Raw genomic sequence first — 21,430 nt, forward strand, 5'->3', positions numbered from 1 at the left:
CTTGTTGCCACCCTGGGGAGGCAAGAGCTTCCTGGACAGTCTTGGGAATGAGAACAGATGAGAGTAATGATATAAATTTGCAATGAGAAGCAGAAAAGTGAGCAGTAGAAACATAGTGTGAAATGGGGTGAGAAGTACAAGTACGTTTACCTTCTCGCAGAGCAATAGGAAGATCAGGATCTGAAGGAGAAGGAGCAGTAGCAGGATCTGTCGACAGGGGCTGAAGTGGAGGAGGGCCCGATGCACTTCTGCGGGTATACACTTGAGTGATTGGCAGCTTCATAGTAGTAACAGACATAGGATGTGCATCTGCAGTAGAAACAGGAGCTACTGGAAGGATGTCCACAACAGGTACAGGAAGGGGAACCACAGAGGGAGAGGAAGAGACCCCAGCATCTGAGAAGAACGGAACTGACTCAAAGAATGTGACATCAGAGCACACAAACGATTTATGGGATTTTGGGTTATAACACTTATACCCTTTCTGAGTCCTTGAGTAGCCAAGAAAGATACACTTAGTAGCTCGAGCATCTAGTTTGTCTAACCCAGGCCCCAAGTGTTGAACAAAACAAACACAGCCAAAGATTCTTGGGGTAAGAGGAAATGGAGATAAGGTGGAAAACAACACGGAGAAAGGGGATTGACTTCCAAGGATTGACATGGGCATCCGATTGATCAGAAAACAAGATGTGAGAACAGCACCACTCCAAAAATGTTTTGGGACATTCATATTAATCATCAAGGATCGAGCATTTTCGAGAAGATGTCGATTTTTTCGTTCAGCTACACCGTTCTGTTGTGGGGTGTAGGCACAAGAAGTTTGATGAATGATCCCATGATATTCTAGGTATTGCTGAAATGGTGAGGAGCTGTATTCTTTGGCATTATCGGAGCGAAGAATTTTAATATGAACACCAAATTGAGTGCGTATTTCAGCATAAAATTTTTGAAAAATAGGGAACAACTCACTACGATCTTTCATAAGATAAATCCATGTCAATCTTGAAAAGTCATCAACAAAGATTACAAAATACTTATACCCATTGTATGACACCACTTTAATTGGACCCCATACATCGGAATGAACTAAAGAGAAAGGACTTGAGACACGACTATCAACTCTTGGACTAAATGAGACTCTATGATGTTTACCCAATTGACATGACTCACAATCTAATGATGAAAGATGACTCAAGGAAGGAACCAGTAACTTCAAGGCCTTGAGAGAAGGATGACCAAGTCCGCAGTACCATTGAAGAGAAGTAAGAGATGATTGAAAAGCTACTGGAGGACCACCACCATCAAGGTAATATAATCCACTTGATTCATGCCCTCCACCAATCTTCCTCCCCGTCTTGAGATCCTGAAACACACAAGAAGAAGGGTAGAAGTTTACAGAACAATTAAGAGACTTGGTTAATTTGCTGGCAGACATAAGGTTAAAAAGAAACTTAGGAACATATAAAACAGATGATAAAGGCAAGGAGGAGAGATTAACATCACCAACACCACAGATAGGAGATGAAGAACCATTACCAAGTGTAGTTGTTTGAGGTGTGGAAGAGTGGGAAAGGGAAGAAAATACATCATGAGTCCCAGACATATGGTCCGAGGCCCCGGAGTCAATGATCCAGTGTGTCTTTGGAAACTAAGCAAGCCATACCTAAATGGGCAAGTGTAGCAGTGTTCTGCTGAGATGTTTGAATGAACTGCTCATATACTGCACGTGGTACACTCACCATTTCCTTCTCAGAAGCACAAGTAGATGTGGAGGGGATTGGGTCAATTTGCTGACTTTAAGTACTTGTGTCACTACCCTTAGTCCTAGCATGATTAGCCCAAGTGTTGGGTGCACCACGCAAATCATAGCAGAAATTAACTGTGTGCCCCTCTAAACCACAATGTATACACTTTCTCTGAGTAATACTCCTTCCTCTTCTCCGACCTCCCCCTGAGTCTCGGCCTCCAGTCCGACCACTAGCCCTGCTAAACATGTGACCACCACAGTTGCTTGGGAGTCCACTCCTGACACCACCACTTCTATTTCCACGACCCCCCCCTATAGTCACTACCAAACCAGACCTGTCAGAAAGAGAAGAATGTTCTACCGACTCAATGGATGTCCTCTTAAGACGAGCAAAAACTTTTTCAAGTGAGGGAAGAGCAGATCCTCCCAATATTTGTTCTCTGACAGGCTCATACTCAGCCTTCAACCCCACAAGAAACCTTGTCACATCAAGCCGCTCACGTTGTTGTTGTTGGATCTGAGCATCTGATGTTAGAGGATGATACACATTGAGCTCATTACGAATGTTCCTCAAACTTGCATAGTACTCTTCTAAGCTTTGATTCCCTTGCTTCAAATTGAAATACTCTTGGTACAACTGATACACCCTAGTTGTATTGTCTTGTCCAGAGTACAACTTCTTAGCATGATCCCAGATTTCCTTAGTTGTATCTAGGAACATGAAGTTCACACTAATCTTTGGTTCCATGTTGTTCTAGAGCCATGTCATTATCTGTGCATCTACTTGTTCCCAGTCACTGAAACCAGGGGAATCAGAGAGAGGTTTCTCCTCTCTTACATGTATTACCTTCCTCTTGGCCTTCAAGAACACCTCCACAGATTTTGCCCATGGTACATAATTCTCACCATTCAACTTGATGGATGTCATTTGAACACTTAGATAGTCTGGAGAAAGCATGATATTTGTTTTGTTATCATTCCCATTTTCAAATGAAGCCATCTTAATTATTTCACCTTCAAATATACAACACAACCTCACACTCTTTCACAAGACTTATCTCACTTATAACACCACCAATTCCAGCTTCTTTAAATACACATTACACACCACACACTAAGGCTGAAATCACTCAGTCTTCACATCAAACACCTGGGCTGCACGCTGCAAAACCATTCATCATCAACACACTAAGACTGAAATCACTCAGTCCTCACATCAAACACTTGGGCTGCACACTGCAGAACTGATTACACACAAGGTATAGGAGATCACTTTTAAATATTTTGAAACATAGATACACCAATCACCACGACACAACCACCACCAATCTACCGTTGTTGTGAACTTCAGCAGTCGACAACTCTTCTTTCAACATACATACGAAGAGAAATGCAGAGGAACACGACTGAGATGCATATCAGTCACACTGAGCACCACCACAACCAACTTTTGAAACAAAAAAAAAAAAAAAAAAAAAAAAAATTCATAGTCCCTTACTTGGACAAACAACATTCATACCTGTCCACATTCAGCCCTCTTCGATACTGAATGGAGGGTTTAGTATACCCTTCCAATGACCACCACAGCAACGACCGGAGGCATCCTCACCTCCAGGTCCACAAAACGACAGCTTTTCAGCCCCTTATCAAACCTCCACTCAGGTCAGTCGAAAAGGAAGAAGATTACTGTGAAAGTTGGCGGCGAACCCAGAAAGAGAACAGCGGCAAGAAAGAAATGAGGATATGACCTTACAGCTCTGATACCATGATAGTAAACCCTAGCAGATTCTAGGTTGAAGTAGAGAAGAAGAAAGAAAAGAGAAAGAAGAAGAAGAAGAAGAAGAAGAAAGAAAGGTTCGGCCAGACTAGAAGAGAGTCAAAAAATCACCTCCCCTAGCTGACCCACTTGTATTTATTCAAAAACATAGAGTTACAGGAAAGACCATTTTGTCCCTCATAGAAGATGGGACACATAACTTAAACTCAGATACAATAGGCCTTTCACTCTCAAGCAGATAAACCGGAATGACCAAAATACCCCTAACTCAAATAATGACTTCAACTATAGGATTTCAGCTATAGGTATTGCTTAAGGGCTTCTTATAAGCAATACCCAACTCCTCAAATAATTACTTCAGCTATAGGATTTCAGCCACACCATTAGCCATAGATCTATATTCAGCTTCAACACTAGAACGAGAAACAACACTTTGTTTCTTACTCCTCCAGGAGACAAGGTTACCTCCTACAAAGGCACAATATTTAGAGGTAGACCTTCTATCATCAACACTCTCAACCCAATCAGCATTTGTAAAAACATCTATCTTCATGTGATCATTATTCTTGAATAATATAACTCTACCTGGACATCTCTTCAAGTATGCTAATATCCTCTCAAATGCAAGGAGGTGAGTAGTTCTAGGAGAGTGCATATATTGACTAACAACACTGACTGCATAACTAATGTCCGGTCGTGTGAAACAATGATAGAGGAGTTTCCCAACTAACCGTTGGAACATAGCTTTGTCTTCAAGTGGCTCTCCACCCTCTGCATTGATATTGTGATTCTATTCAATAGGTGTATCTGCAGGCTTAACTCCCAACTTTCCAGTTTCTTCCAATTGATCTAGAACATACTTCCTTTGAGAAATAAAAATCCCATGTTCAAATCTAGCAACCTCAATACCCAAGAAGTACCATAGCTCTTCCAGATCTTTCACCTCAAACTCTTGATGAAGGAATTGTTTAAGAGACTCAATCTCAATGTTATCATTCCTTGTCACTACAATATCATCCACATATATAGCAAGCAAAGTCAAGGATAAGTCCACTCTTTTAATGAACAATGTATGGTCTGACTAGGCCTGTACATAGCCAAATTTTTAAAGGGCTTGTCTGAATCTATCAAACCAAGCTCTAGGGAACTGCTTTAGTCCATACAAGGCTTTATTCAACCGGCAAACCTTCTTTCCTGTCTCTGCATCACAAAATCCAGGAGGTAACTGCATGTAGACTTCTTCCTATAAGTCTCCATTGAAGAAGGCATTTTTAACATCCATCTGGAACAAGGGCCAAGAGTAACTGGCTGCAAGGGATAACAAAACTCTAATAGTGGTCATCTTTGCTACTAGAGCAAAAGTCTCCAAGTAGTCTATACCATAAGTCTGAGTAAATCCATTTGCAACTAGCCGGGCCTTATACCTTCCAATGGAACCATCAGCATTATGTTTCACAGTAAATACCCATCTACATCCAACCGGTTTCTTTCCTTTAGGCTGGTCAACTAACTCCCAAGTATTATTCCTCAGAAGAGCATCCATTTCAACCTTCATTGCATATTTCCACTCAGCAATGGATGTAAGAAAGGACCTGTAAGAGGGGGACAGGCGATCATAGGACAAGAACTGGGAAATGCATTGAGCTGTGGATGTGGTGCAACGTTGTTTGCCTTTACAGACTACAATGGGGAGGTCAAGGTCATCCAAAGGAGGTAAAGTAGCAATAGTGGAAGGTATCTCAATGGGACCTGGATCTGATAAAGGGACTGTGGTACCTAGATCTGGATCCGCAGAAGGAACTGGGGCTAGCCTGGACTGTTGATGACCGAAATCAACCTGCCTCCACCGCCTGTGATAGACTCGTAAATCTTGACACCTCTGACAACCCTCCCCATTACATCCCTCATCACTCAATGTAACAAGTAAAGGAACTTCTGATGAATTAACCCCACTCTCACTACTCTCCCCCTGAGGTGAAACCCTAGGGTAATAGGGTACATCTTCAAAGAAAGTAACATCCATCGAGACAAATTTCCTCCCAGAAGTAGGGTCATAGCAGCAATAACCTTTTTGAGTTTGTGCATAACCGAGAAAAATACATTTGGAGGCCTTAGGATCAAATTTGGAACGATGAAGTCCAAGAATTTGAACAAAACAAGTACAACCAAAGGTTTTAAGGGGAACAGTAAACAATTCTTTATAAGGGTATAGAAGGGTAAATGGAGGCTTCATGTCAAGAACCCGTGAAGGAACTCGATTAATGAGATACACTGTTGTAAGAATAGCATCTCCCCATAAACGAATAGGCACATTGGAGTTAAACATAATGCTTCTAGCCACCTCCAATATGTGCTTATTCTTCCTCTCAGCAACCCCATTCTGCTGCGGTGTATAAGGACAAGTACGCTGGTGAATAATCCCATGATCAAGCAAATAAGAGGCTAATGGGTTGGTAAAGTATTCTTTCGCATTATCAGATCTGAAGATTTTGATTTTGACCCCAAACTAGGTTAAAATCACCTGATGAAAGATCTGGGTCAAAGCAAGAATCTCATCTCGAAAACGCATAAGGTAAACCCAAGAAAAATGGGTATATTCATCAACAAACAACAAGAAATATTTGTATCCCCCCATAGAAGTGATGTGATACGAGCCCCAAACATCGGTATGCACAATATCAAAAGAACTACTACTTCTTTTATTATTCAAGGAATAAAATGTTCTACAATTGCAAGCTCACAACTCTCACATCTCAAATTTGACATCTAAACAGACTCAAACAAATTTGGAAACAAGCTCTTCAAAGACCGAAAAGATAAATGACCCAACCGATTATGCCAAGGCATAACCTGACTAACAGACTGAGAAACAAAAGACTTCCTATCTTCACTATCTTCCCAATGAGAACTCTCTCCAAGCAGATAGATCCCATTCGTTTCACGGCCAGTCTCAATCACCTTCCATGTCTCCAAGTCCTGAAAACACATCAATCAGGGAAAAAAGTTACTGAACAATTCTGATGTTTTGTAATACTACTGACTGAAAACAAGTTAGTATCAAACTTAGAAATATGCAGAACTGAAGATAAGGAAATGTGGTATTAGACAACTTGATGTCTCCCTTGCTAGCAATGGGAACAAGGGAACCATCAGCAATGGGCACTTTATCTCTACCAGAAGATAAGTGGTAGGTAGTGTATAGTGATAGCAAGCTAGTCATATGGTCAAATGCACCCGAGTCTACTACCCAACAATGTTCAGTGTAACTTGGAGCTGAAGCATGGTAAGCTAAGGCCCGAGTACCTGAATGAACAAAGACTAATGTGGGAGGAGTTGATGGTGGCTGAGATGATTGAGCTGAATTCTCAACTTCCTTTTCCAACTAAGTTAGGGCAGCCCGGACAGCAGCTAGGGTGTCTAGAGGCGTGCCTTTTGTGCCGATGAGGATGTAGAATCGGTATTAACAGCTATATGAGCATTACCCCTTCTGTTCCTCAGTTTTGTTGGGACTAGATGAGGGTGCAGCTTCCAACATGTGTCTTTAGTATGCTTAGGTTTCTTGCAATGCTCACGCACTAAATCCCGCTTATCTTCCTTCTTTATATCCCTCTCCGTATCACCCCCAGACTTAGGTTTAGCTGCTGCTAAGGTTGGTGGGAAGGGTTGATGTTGCATCTTAACCTTTCTCCTAGTCTCTTCACTATGCACTAAGGAGTAGGTAGGCTTGAAATAAGATCACATTATCCCTTGTTAGTATTTGTTGTCTCACAATATCATAGTCAATATTCATCCTAGCTAGGAATTCAAAAACCCTATTAGTTTCAACTTGCTTTCTATGAGTCTATGCATCCTTCTAACTTTCCCACTCAAGTGTTTCTAGGTGGTCAATTCCATATCACAAAGATTTCAAGGTAGAGAAGTAAACCGAGACTAGTTTCTCTCCTTGCTTAAGGTTGTTAACCTCACACTTCAAGGGGTTGGGAGTAAGTCTCTTTCATGACATCCCAGATTTCCTTGGCTGTTTTTGCCCACAAATAGTTTCGGCTAATATGTGGTTGCATAGAGTTGCACAACTATGTCATAACCAAATAGTTCTCCTGAACCCATGTGGTATAAGTTTGGTCTTAGTTGGTTATTTCACATCTCCCAACAAGTAGCCGAGTTTTCCTCTACCCCCAATGGCCATCATGGCCTATTGAGTCCATTCTAAGTAGTTTGATCCATCAAACTTCACAGTTGTAATCTGAAAGGCATTCTCAGACATGTTACCAGAATTGCTAGTCCCAAAAACACCTTCTCCCTGATTCTTGAACTCTATTCTTGGTCAAGAATTAATAATAAAAAACCATTTAAACTACTGTAATAGAAAAACAACACCCCAACAACTAATAGCAGTCGGCCTAGGTCTTCCAAAGAACAAAGAAAACAGAATTTTGTATGAAACCAGTTCAAAATCTGATTTGAAACCAACAACAGTTCTGAATTTTAGGTTTTCTCTCAAAACCCTAAAGGAAAAAAAAAAAAAACAGATTTTCCAACCACACCTCTCAGAATAGACCAAGAAGATTTTTTCCAAGGTTATTCTCAAGAAAAAACTTACTTTATGAAAGAAAATATCTGGTCGCCACCTTCTGCCTGTTGCAAAACCCTAATCTTGAGAATCCGAAACCTTTTCTGATTCTTCCTGTTGCAAAACCCTAATCTCCAGCCTTCTACAATCTTCTTAGTAGCAGCCGCACACTACCAGTAACCTCCAAGAATCAGCCAATCCTCCTTCTTTGTTGAAAAACTTCTAAAGCTAGGAAATTCTCATGTAATCAATCTAATTAGACTAACATAAGAGCTCTTAGGTCGGCTCTGATACCAAGTAATCGATCAAGACTACAATCAGTCTTGAATTCAAATAAAAGAAAGAAGAAATTTTAGAAGAGAAGAAGAAGAGAGGGAGAAAAGAGAAGCACATGAAGAGATTTTGAAAAGAGAGAGGGTTGATCAATAGATCTGCCGACCCACTCTTAATAATTATATATGTTGACTAATTGTAAAAGGGTTGAATTTCCCTTATTGCTTACATGGCAAATTAACTAATAATAAAGCTGAAATAACAAGCTGTAATAACAAGCTGTAATAACAAACTGAAATAACTACCAACTAACACTGACATAACTAACAAAAAATATGCTGCCATACGAACATAGTGGGGACCACAGCAGTGGGGTCCACATCAATGTACTCTATAATCTATAAATAGCTCTACCTATTCTTCTTAGAAAACAAATCATCATCCAAATGATGCCAAAATTGAAGGATTTCAGTGAGTCTTTGACATAGGAAATTAGGCAAAGGTAAAGTGATAAAACCATGGCTCGTCAAATAGCAGAAATAATGTGTAGAGAAGATGGGCCGAATGGCCCATAGGTTGTTTATTCTTCTTGTTATTTTGGGCCCATCCTGTCAATGTTAAGTTATTTTTTAAGTTCTTTGTAAATTATGCCCAACTAAGGGCCTCCTTGTAATTACTCAAAAATATCTAATAAAACAGTGTTAGAGGGCTGAGATAGAGACTGTTCGAAAACTCTTCTCAGAACCCTCATTGCCGAAACACACAAGTCTCCTCTCCTATCTTCAGTTTCAACATGGTATCAGAGCATATCTGAACTTGAACGTCCTAGGGCTGGAGGCTTAGTCACATACTGCCTGATTCTTGGAGGTCATTGGACAAGCCCAAGACTAGAATCTCTTGGAGAAGGGGTTCGGTGACCAGGAAGAATCAGAGAAGAAGAAAAAAAAGGGAAGGGGAACAGCTCGGTTCTGTTTTTGAAGCTCGACTGTGTTTGGACTGCTGAAGCTCGAACTGTAAGTTGTGCTCAGTTTTCTAGTTCTGTTTTGCATTACCTTCAACTGTGTTTAGACTGTTGAAGTGTTCGAAAATCCTAGTTGTTCTATACTACCTTCAACTGCATTAAATCTGGTTTAACCCAGAAATTTCTGGGTTGTTTTTCTCTTCTTCTTGGACTGTTAAAACTTGTCGAAACATCCTTGTAACAAGGTTGTGTATTGTTACTCTTGTTCGATTGTCTTTAGAGGGCTGTACGAATAGTTTTTTGGGTCTTTTCTCTTCTTTGACAATGGGGTTGTCTCTATTGCCCACACTGTGTTTGTGAAAAGGTCTATTCAGCAATACCGATTAGTACTTACTCTTCTTGGCTGAGTGTACAACCTTGAGAAGGTACTTCGACTAAGTGCACAGTGCCTAGAAGTTTCTGATTTCTTCTTGAAGCCTGAACTCAGTGTGTTGCCTCCTTGTGGTCGGCTGAACTCAGTGTGTTGTCTCCTTGTGGTCGGCTGAATTCAGTTATTGCTTGTTCTTATCCAGCATACTTGTAGAAGTCATCTGAAATCATATTTGGAGTGTTTACATGATGTACTCCTCAGAGTTTGAAAACAAAAGTGGTGCTGAATATGGACTGGGTCAGGGGACTCCAAGTGATTCCTTATTGACTGTGACCACAGTTAAGCTAGATGGAACTAACTATCTGGCATGGTCACAATCAGTAAAGATTCATGTTTGTAGTAGAGGAAAGTGGGGGTTCATTTCCAGGAGTAAGAAGGCTCCCCAGAAGATGATCCATCCTACGAGAAGTGGATGCAAGAAAATTACACTGTCATTGGGTGGCTTGTGAACTCAATGCAGCCACAGATCAGCCAGCACTATCTATGGATGAATTCAGCAAAGGAAATATGGGATAGTGTTGCTGAAACCTATTCCCAAAAACTAAATGTGGCTAGAGCCTATAAGTTGATAAGTGATGTGAAGAATCTGAGACAGGGGGAGAAACCATTATCTGTATACTTCTCAACTTTGAAGTCTTTGTGGCAAGAAATAGACTTGATAGAAGTTGTAACCTGGGACACCACCAATGATGCAGAGGCCTACATGAAACTGGTTGAAAGAAACAGGGTATTTGAGTTCTTAACCGGACTAAACCCGGAATATGATATCACAAAATAGAACATTCTTTCCAAGGAGTGTGTATCTTTGTCACAAGCTTATGCATTGGTGAGTAGTAAAGAGAGCAGAAGGGTTGTACAGGTTCAAGGAGCTGATATTAATGATCACTTTGCCAATATGGGGATTAAACCTAAAGGGAATGTTGGAACTTCTAGTGGCACAGGAAAGAAAGAAGTTGTATATGAGTAATGCAAGAGGCCGAAGCACACCAAAGACAAGTGCTGGAAGTTACATCTTAATCTTGTTCCCATCAGGTTTCAGAAAAAATATGATAGTAAAAGATCAGGAAGTGCAAATGTAGCTGTCGGGCCAGATAGTGAAGAGATGTCTGCTTCTGCACAGTTGGCAGCCATGAGAGCAGAATATGAAAAGTTTGGGAAGATGATCAGTCAACTGAGTGATGTGACCTCTGCTACCGACCCTTCAGGAAAATCTACTACTTCAGCATTTGCTCATTCAGGTATAAGGGCTTCTGCTAATCATGCTACTTCTTCAGGTAATCTCAAGATCACATGGATTATTGACTCAGGTGCTTCTGACCACATGACCAATCTGTCTACCTTGTTTGTTTCATATGACTTACTCCCTGGACGTGATAAAATCACTTTAGCTGATGGTTCACTTGCCCCTATCTCTGGTAAGGGAACCATCAAGGCTATAGATTCCTTGTACCTCCCTTCTGCCCTTCATGTACCTAAACTAAATACAAATTTGTTGTCTGTGAGCAGTTTAACCAAGTCATTAAACTGTTGTATAACATTTTTTCCTTCCTACTGTGTTTTTTAGGATCTGGAGTCTCAGAAGGTGATTGGGAGTGGCCATGAGGCGAACGGAATATACCTGCTTGATACTCTGGGACAATGCACTAATCATCTTGGGAATGTTGCTCTTGGATCTGTCTCTTCAGAGTCTGTTAGTCAGATTATGTTGTGTCATTATCGTTTTGGTCATCTGTCTTTTTTGGCTTTGAGTCATCTATTCCCTGAACTGTTTAAGGGAATTAGTCTGTCCAGTCTTCATTGTGAGTCTTGTGAATTGTCAAAGCATTGTAGAAGCAAGTATCCTTTGAGAAATAAAAGATCTTTTGTTCCTTTTAATATTGTGCATTCTGATGTGTGGGGGGCTTACCACTTACCCTCCGTGGGTGGCTACAAATATTTTATCCTGTTTATTGATGACTTTTCACGATTCACTTGGATATTCCTGATGAAATCCCGTGATGAAGTCCCAAGACTTGTAAAACAATTCCATGAATTTGTTCTAACCCAATTTGATACCAGGATTAAAATCTTCAGATCAGACAATGCAAAAGAATACTTTGAGAAAAACCTATCCTGCTATCTTTCTGACATGGGGGTTATTCATCAAAGCTCATGTGCTAGGACCCCAGAACAGAATGGGGTTGCTGAGAGGAAAAACAGGCATATTGTTGAGGTTGCAAGAAGTATCTTATTTGCCTCACATGTTCCTACCAGGTTTTGGGGTGATGTTGTACTTACTGCTACCTATCTCATAAACCGCATGCCATCCAGGGTTTTGGGTTTTAAGTCTCCTTCACTCTTCTTCATCCGGACAAAGATCTTTTTCCTATTCCTATTCGTGTCTTTGGCTGCACCTGTTATGTACATGTTCCAAGTGTCCAAAGGCATAAATTTGAACCCAAAGCCCAAAAGTGTATCTTCCTTGGTTATTCCCCCAAACAGAAGGGTTATTGTTGTTTTGATCCAAAATCTGGCAATCGGTATGTCTCAATGGATGTCACCTTTGATGAGTCTTCCCCTTTTTATGGTTCCTCTCCAGAAGGACATTGTCCACAGAGGGAGAATTTGACACAGGTGTTTGCTCTTCCTCTTCCTGTCCCTGTTGAGTCCCTTGGTGTGTTTGCCTCTCCCTCAAATGAATCAAGGTTGGATCAGTCGTTCCATTCTCCTTGTCCTGGTACCCTACCTCCTCGTCTTGTCCTCAATCCCAAGGTGTATCAAAGGCAAAGATCCAGAAATGTGCAGGTTGTTTCTCCTACAACACATGAGCCTCCTACACTTCCAGTCACAGAAGAGACAACAGGTACTAGTTCAGCACCTTTGGATCCATCCTTCCCTGACCTTGATATTCCCATTGCTGTTAGAAAAGGAAAAACGAAAGTGCACTGCACACTGCATTTCCAAGCACCTTTCTTACAGTTTGCTTTCACCTTCATACTTTGCCTATCTCTCTTCTGTTGCTTCTCATCCCATTCCCAGGTCTGTGTCAAAAGCTCTTAAGATTCCAGAATGGAGGGATGCTATGAAATCTGAAATAGATGCCCTACACAAGAATGACACATGGGAAGTGATGGATTTGCCTGAAGGGAAGGATCCTGTTGGTAAGCAAGTGGGTCTTTACTATCAAATACAGAGCTGATGGTACCATTGAAAGGTACAAGGCCAGGTTGGTTGCAAAAGGCTATACACAGACATATGGGATTGATTATTTAGAGACTTTTGCACCTGTTGCCAAGATGACATCTGTGAGGGTTCTTCTATCTTTAGCTGCTCACTTTGATTGGCCCCTTTATCAATTGGATGTGAAGAATGCATTTCTGAATGGTGAATTACATGAGGAGATTTACATGTCTCTTCCTCCAGGGATGTATGGAACTGATATAAAAGGGAAGGTATGCAGGCAGAAGAAATCTCTTTATGGACTAAAACAGTCCCCTAGAGTATGGTTTGAGAGATTTAGAACAGCACTTGTTAACTTTGGTTATGTGCAGACACAGTCCGATCATACTCTTTTTGTGAAGAGGAGTGGACCTCTGGCAGTATACCTCATTGTGTATGTAATGACGGGTAATGATGCCTCAGGAATTCAAGATCTAAAATCTTTTCTCCATACAGAGTTTGAGATTAAAGATTTGGGGGAATTGAGATACTTTCTTGGCATAGAAGTGGCTCAATCCAAGGATGGGATTCTTATCTCCCAAAGAAAGTATGTTCTTGACTTGCTCTCTGAAACTGGAAAGATGGGTGCTAGACCAGCTGCTACTCCTATTGATATGAGTCATAAACTCTCAGCCTCAGAAGGGACATTGTTAGAAGACAAATGAATCTTTCAGAGACTTCTTGGGAAACTTTTGTATCTATGCATGACTCGGCCAGATATTGCATATGCAGTCAGTTTCACTAGCCAATTCATGCATGCTCCTTGAGACACTCATTTGGCAGTTGCAGAGAGAATCCTAAGTTATTTGAAGGGCTCCCCAAGAAAGGGTATTCTGTTTACCAAGCATGGTCATATGAAACTTGAAGCTTACACCGATGCTGACTGGGCCAGAAACATTGATGACCGAAGATCTACATCTGGGTATTGCAGCTTGGTAGCTGGTAATGTTGTTTCTTGGAGAAGCAAGAAACAATCGATTGTTGCTCGGTCTTCTACTGAAGCAGAATACAGGGCCATGGCACATGAGGTTTCTAAATTATTATGGCTAAAATCTTTGATGGAAGAACTTGGAGTTGAATATGACAAGCCAATGATATTATACTGTGATAATCAGGCTGCCATCAACATTGCTCACAACCCAGTGCAACATGATAGGACCAAGCATATTGAAGTTGATCGACACTTCATTAGGGAAAGGGTTTCTTCAGGTGAAGTGTGTCTTCCTTTCATCACATATGAAGGACAGTTGGCAGATTTTCTTACCAAAGGCATTCCCAAGGCAAAACTTCAACATGATACGAACAAGCTTGGCATGATTGACATCTATGCTCAGCTTGAGGGGGAGTGTAGAGAAGATGGGCCGAATGGCCCATAGGTTGTTTATTCTTCTTGTTATTTTGGGCCCATCCTGTCAATGTTAAGTTATTTTTTAAGTTCTTTGTAAATTCTGCCCAACTAAGGGCCTCCTTGTAATTACTCAAAAATATCTAATAAAACAGTGTTAGAGGGCTGAGATAGAGACTGTTCAAAAACTCTTCTTAGAACCCTCATTGCCGAAACACACAAGTCTCCTCTCCTATCTTCAGTTTCAACATAATGCAAAAGAGAAATAAAGAAATTGAACCCAATAAACTTATTGTGCATGAAAGAGGTAATCACTCTCAGTTTCGGGTTGAGTAATGGTCACACTTTGCATCCCAAATTGTACATAGACAGTTCTTCAGGATTCACCAACTCTTTATTAGAGATTTATTTATTAATAATACCAAACTAACTAAAAAATACAGAGGTAAAAATATGGTTTAAGAACAGGTAGTTGACTCTGGATAATACCTATATATCCAGCCATATCAATGAAGCCCTCAAAATTTGAGTTGAAGCAAACATTAATGATTTCTTAGAAGTGAAATGGAAAACTTTCAATGTGCTGGAGGGAAAAATATGAGCAGTGCATACCTGATTAACAAATGTTCGTTGAAAGGGACTTTTGTCAGCATTTAACTGTGATAAAGAACAAAGTAGGATATTGAGGACATTGATTAAAATAATTCACAGATAAGCATGGAATTCAATAAATATGCATTGAAAATTTGATCAAAGAGAAAATAGTGCAAGAAAAAGCATGGTTGAATGATTCTTTATGTCTGAAATAGATATAAAAGAGTTTAGATCCCCTTTTTTTTGCAAATTCTGGCTTAAGATGAGAATTAGATGCATAAAATATCCCAGTGAAACTTTGAGTGTTTGATAAATGGAATACTCCAGCACCCAATATTATATTTATGAACATTTTATGCAATACAGGCTTCTTTGAAAGTGTCATTATGGTTTTCTTTAAATTGTAGGCTTTGATGCTCTTCAGGAAAATTCTGAGAGATGGCAAGCGCTGATTTGAAGAAGTTCAAACAAATGAGTAGAGAATCAGATTGTTAGTATGATATCCTAAAACCATTTTCAAAACCTGTTCCCTTCTTTCACCCACTGTTACAAAAAGTTAATTAATAACTTTTCAACAATTAAAATATGGACATTCCTTGAACCATCAATGCAAGCCTGTCTCCGACTCATCCACCAACATTCTGGATTATTATTCAAATTTTCCTCAAAATTGATCTTCAAGTCAGTAAGTAGTTAACATGCATGCTCACTAGGTTCCACTAGTGAGTGCATGTGTCTACCAATTGTTGACTACTTAAGACATTCCCCAACCAACCATTTGCATCTCGGTTGAAAAGGATTTAACTTATTCGAGAGGACAGTTCTTGCCTTGGTAACAGAAGTATCATCCCTTTCTTCAATCACACCAAAATGCTAGTTGATGATTAGTCTCAACGAACCAGATTTTGTTGTTTAGGCCAGTTGGGTCAAGTATGACACCATTAAGGGGATCCAAAAAACAAATATCTTGAAGGACCAAATCCACCAGGAATCTAGGGAGAAGAGAGACACAACTAATTGTTGTCTATAAATGTTTCCTTGGTTTTATTTTGAATGAATCAGTGCATCTAGCCTCTTAGCTGGTACTGCTAAATCTCAAAGGCATGCTTCAGCAACTGTTTGCATAATTGCATCTCCATTTGGGTGAAAAAGAAAAAGAAAGAAAATCCAACAACTGACCTTCACATATAACCATCAAATTGACAATTATTTGTACTCCCTGACTGATCTGATGCTGACACAATCTATTAGAAGCATTGCTTTATACAGTTTTCACTTGCCTTCAAAGTTACTCATACAAACCATATTGCATCTCGTAATTGTCCAGATTAGTTGTATTGGAAAATGCTGAGATTCTGTCAGCATCTATACCATTCTATGAGGGATCAAAGAACAATCAAGTGCCTGTAAACCAGGATCGTGCTAGCTCTAAGTATTGCAATGGAGAGAGAATGTGTGCCAAATGGGCTGTTTTTTGGGAGGTAATGCATGCCAGTTTTCATTAACTTCATCATTGGTTTTATATCTTTGTTTGAAGTTTCCCTGACTTTTCTGACATTACTCCGTCATGCAAACCCTTACGCGCAGATCTTGGAAAAAAAAAAAGCCTCCAACAGATGTCATTGAGAACTAACTAATTTCTAAATAATCTGCATCTTCACCAGAGTCATCCAGAAATAAGGAAATGAAATGTGAAATTCCAATATAAGTTACGAATGAAACATGCAAAATTAGTCAAGCATGTAACTTTTCTGCGTGGAAAAAAAATAAGATAATAGTGAATGGTCACAGTTATGACGCTTGAGCTTGACAAACGCCATATCCAAACACCAACTAATGCAATAAACAGTAGAAGCTCAAAACTGCCGCAGAGTTGAACATCAAAGAGAGGTAATGCAGCATTGCAACTCTACGTTAAATGGAACGAATTAATAAATTACCCAAAAGCAGCTTCATGACAAACATAGGCGAATCAAATAGAAGAAACCTGGCGGATCTGGTTCGACTCTTACATCTGTGAATTGGAGAAGACCGAGTTCCCCGAGGTAGGAGACAGCTCTGTGAGCAGATTCCACGGGTATTATGAGCTGCACGAGCGTCATCTCTTCTGAACGCAGAAAATCCATGGGCGGCAATTTGTTGACGAAATCCATTTTCCATGAACAAAGGAAATTCTCCCTGGAAATGCAGATCTGCAGATCTGAAACCCGGCGCCTGTCTATTTGTTCATTTCCAACGCTCGGTTTTCAGTTTTTTGCTCTGCAACTGCCACCGGAATCGAAATCTCTCCTCCCTTTTACAAAGAGCAAATGGAAGGATTACAAAAAAACAAAAACAATATAAAGTTTTAGCGTGTCATCAACTACTCTTTATATGACATAATTTTACACATCAAGTTAATTAATTCCTACGCGGCTACGCCGATATTGAGAATCCACAAACGAGTTCCAAGTCTCCGAAAACAGAGAGATTTTCCAATTCCACTATTAAAGGGTAATAAATTGCTGAAACCTCCCCTGAAAATTCTGATCGTTGCTGAAATCTCTCCTTTTTAAGTTTAATAATTGCAATGAATTCCTCTGATCTTTTGTAACACAGTTGCAAATAGGTTACTATATTATAATCATGTTTTTCAAAACTGGACGGTCGAACTGGAAAACTCAGGAACCGGTCAAGTGATCGGTTCCGTTTTCACCAAAAACCGAATTTCCTCCCAAAACTGTTGATTTTGGTCAATGAATAGCTGAGTCGGGTGGTTAACCATTTGAACTATTCGAATGGTTTTGACCCTTTTTTAATTTTTTTAATTTTCTTTTTTTTTTGTCAAAACCGGTTGAGCGTTCGGTTCAAACATCGGACCGTTTGACCCGATAACCGGACTCCTGATCGGTTCTGTTTTAAAAACCATGATTAAAATCCTCTAACAAGTTGCACAAAAAATATTCAAAATACCCATGCAATTACTGTTGAGGCTGGTTTTACAAAAAAAAAAAAAAAAAAAAACATACAAACTTTATAAACAACAAAAAATAGAGAATTTAAGCAATTCATAAGGAGATAAATATTTTGAAGGGCAAATTTGGAAATAAATCAATTTCAGAAGATAGATTGAAGGGTTTAGGCTAGCAATTCATAAGGAGATAATTTTTTTGAAAATAAACATTTTGATTAAATGTAAATGTATGGGTATTTTTGACATTTTAATATTTCTTTTTAGAGGATTATAACAAAATGGTCTATTTGCAACTATGTCAGAAAATTCATGGGAAGTGCTTGCAATTACCAAACTTCATGAAATGTTTCAACAACCACCAAAAACATAAGGGGAGATTTCAGCAATTTACCCTTTTTTACAATAATTAATTTTAAGCCTAAATTAATTTAAGTACTCGTGAGGTTCTGAAAACCTAATTAAAATGCCTTTATATCACATAATATGGCAAATACTACCCTTCTGTTGGTTGTCCATCACACCCCGTTTCTATGTGACAGATAGTTAGAGAGAGAGATAGAGGGAGGGAGGGAGGGAGAAGGAGAAGGAGATAGTGGTTTAGCTGGAAGGATTTCCTTTCTATAACTTATTTTAAACTTTTGTTAATTTAATTTTAGGATCTATCTGGATATGTTGTGTTTTTTGAGTTTATGGCTATGTAAAATACATTTGGGTTAAAAAAAAAAGAGAGGTATTTAAAGCATTTCTTTTAGTCTTGCCACCTTTAAGCTCCAAAGCATGGTTTAAAAGCACAAATCCTAAAGCTTATCCAAATACAATCTTAGGTATTAACTGGTTAGGTTAGCTTTTTCAGTAATTTTTTTTTCTTCTTCATTCGTTCTTTTGAATCCGAGACTTTCTATATTGTGATTATAGTTGTTTTGTTTTCCTAAATCAATGAACTATATCTCATTTATCTAATTATCTCTATTAGAAATGGTAAATTATAGATATCCACCCCAGACTTAGAGCATAGTGACACTCGGTGCCCAAACTTTGCCTTGCAATAAGACCCCATAAACTTATAAATTCCAACATTTTACCCTATTATGAGAATTCCATTAGTTATTTCATGGAATATTCCTTCAAATACCACCCACCCTAAAAAGATCGTAGTACAGAGATCATTTTGCCCTTTCAAAGTTATCTACAACATTTGTTATGGAAAGTAGTATACTACAAGTTGAAGGTGCTATAATAATAAATGAATTAAACACTCATAATTTAATGATTTAAGTATCTAAACACTTTTAAAATTCCATAAATGTTTGGGTATGTGTCTGAAAGTTTATATGAAATTGCATTTTAGATTTGAAACGTTTAGACCGCGGATTATCACTGAACACGATCAAATGCGTTTCGGATGTGTTCAAAAAGTTTAAAATGCCCCTAGTAATATTTGAATAGACATCCTTTTTAAACTCAGATTTATTCTCACTTGAGCTCCAATTTGACGCGACAGACAAGTCTCTTCACAATCTAGGTTTCCGTTCTTCTGACGATCTATATTCCAACGATCAACCGCGATGGAGAACTCGAAAAAACCTATATTCCAATGATTCCAATGATCAACAATGGTCAATGATAATGGACAATTGTGACAGCAAAGGGAGAGAAATGGAGAACTCTGAGGGAGATGGCGATGGAGATTTCGTAAAAACCTATAGTCGTTGGCAATGTAGATTCCATTCTCAGTTGTTTGATTTATCTCTCTCTCCCCATGTCTTTCCACCACTTTCGCTGCAACTCTCTGCAACAGTAGTTGATTTTTCTCTCACTCTCTCTCTCCCCCCATCTTCCCATAGTTACAACGGCCCTATTTCAACAACGACATTCAAATGTACACCAAATTAATTATTAATTATTTTAATAATTATTAATTATTAAACATGTTAATGGTTTTATATTAATTTGCTAATTATTAAATATTTTTTAATTACTTCATATGTTTTATTATTATTTTAATTATTAATAATTTATTTTAAATCTATAAATTTATATGTATTTTCCAATTTTATTCTTATTTTAATAATTTGGTTACTTTTATATTTTTATTTATGTTCATTATTAATTATTAAATATCTGTTCATTGCTTCATGGACTTTATTACTATTTTCATTATTATTTTAGCTCTTAATAATTTATTTTTTATTTATAAAATTATATGTATTTTTCAATTTATTCTTATTTTAATATATATATATATATATATATATTATTTTTTTATAATTTATTCATATTTTTTCAGTATTATTTTAAATTTAATAAATTATTTTTATGAAATAATACAAATTAGACTCAAACACCACCTAAATATAACAATTTATTGAAATAAGATTCATGTAGGCAACTTGTAATTGTATTGTTTCTCATAATCCCCTCCTAAGAAAATAAGTTTAATTTATGCTAAATACTAAGACTTCCCCTTCAAAACGGACTGAGACCTATATTGAGTGACATCGTCGAACAAAAAACATCTCTTTGTTAGTAATTTGTCAATGGTTCAGTTGCATGTGACCTCACGTGTGGTAAAATGTTTTTCAAAATCCCAATTTTGCCCTTTCTTGATCCCTCTAGTTCTTTGTGATTAACTTTCATTGGATGAAAACCTACCCTCATAGAGAAGACTCACACACAACAAAACATCCTTAATAGAGATTCCGCCACCACTGCTCATATCACCTTTGAAACCAATTTAACATTGTCTTTTTTTTTTTCAACTTTCCAAAACTAACCATTTATTTTATCCATCTCCTTGTTGCAATTCTTGTTTTCATTCCCTCTCCATGAAACATTAGAACTTCATAATGACTTATTCAATCAAAAGGTATCGAGTTCGTCAATGGCAATGGAAGAAGAAGACTTTTTTCTATTTTATTTTATCTACATTTTTCTCTACTTCAATTTTATTTTTGCTTGGTTGCTTCTTTTTTTCTCTATTTCTATGTTCACGGAATAGGACCAATATAACTTTTTTTGGTCGATTAATGCAATGAATGAATTTAATTTTGTTTTGGTTGCTGTGCAATTTTATTCACACTAGTATAAATGCATGGGAGTGCAAATGAAGAAAATGCAAATTCTAGTTTAATTTTGTTTTGGATTTTATTCTGTTCTGTTTCATGTTTTAATTTACTTCACTTATACTGCAATCGAACAAAATAAACTAAAAAATTTGAAATAAAGATATGTCAAAATTTACACACAAATCATTTGCAATGTCGTAGTTTTGCATCAATGCAAATTTATTTGTACTGCAACCAAATATAGCCTTATGTTCATTTCAATCATGTTTGCATGTGCAACCATTGCAACTATTTGCATCAAAGACCTTGGAGGTGAATTTTGATATTGATCTTACGACCATATATCAATCATCTTCTAGGTACATGCAGACTAGAAGTGACAACATTGATGGGTCTTGGGGTGGTACCGTCGTACTAACAAAGATCTAAATAGTAAATATTTTAAACTCCTTTGTTTTGGCGATGGAAATGATCCTCCCCACTTCTACATCTCAAGAGTGTAGCTAATTGAAACATT

The 21,430-nt window shown here is 38.3% G+C and overlaps 1 protein-coding gene across 1 annotated transcript in view; it reads right to left on the minus strand.

Moving 5' to 3' along the window:
* Positions 1 to 17,489, minus strand: part of LOC148870245 (V-type proton ATPase subunit a1-like) — a 151,744-nt gene extending 134,255 nt beyond the window's left edge. The window contains exons 1-3 of the mRNA XM_088971238.1: positions 17,307 to 17,489; positions 16,908 to 17,188; positions 14,914 to 14,958 (exon numbers count right to left, since the gene is read on the minus strand). Coding sequence (XP_088827364.1) covers positions 14,914 to 14,958; positions 16,908 to 17,048 — 186 coding nt within the window. The 5' untranslated portion in view covers positions 17,049 to 17,188; positions 17,307 to 17,489. The remainder of the gene's footprint in view (positions 1 to 14,913; positions 14,959 to 16,907; positions 17,189 to 17,306) is intronic.
* Positions 17,490 to 21,430: the final 3,941 nt, after the last annotated feature.

This window comes from Nelumbo lutea, chromosome 2, assembly GCF_056320005.1.
Source record: "Nelumbo lutea isolate HS-2025 chromosome 2, American lotus-T2T, whole genome shotgun sequence".
In the NCBI taxonomy this organism is placed as follows: domain Eukaryota; kingdom Viridiplantae; phylum Streptophyta; class Magnoliopsida; order Proteales; family Nelumbonaceae; genus Nelumbo; species Nelumbo lutea.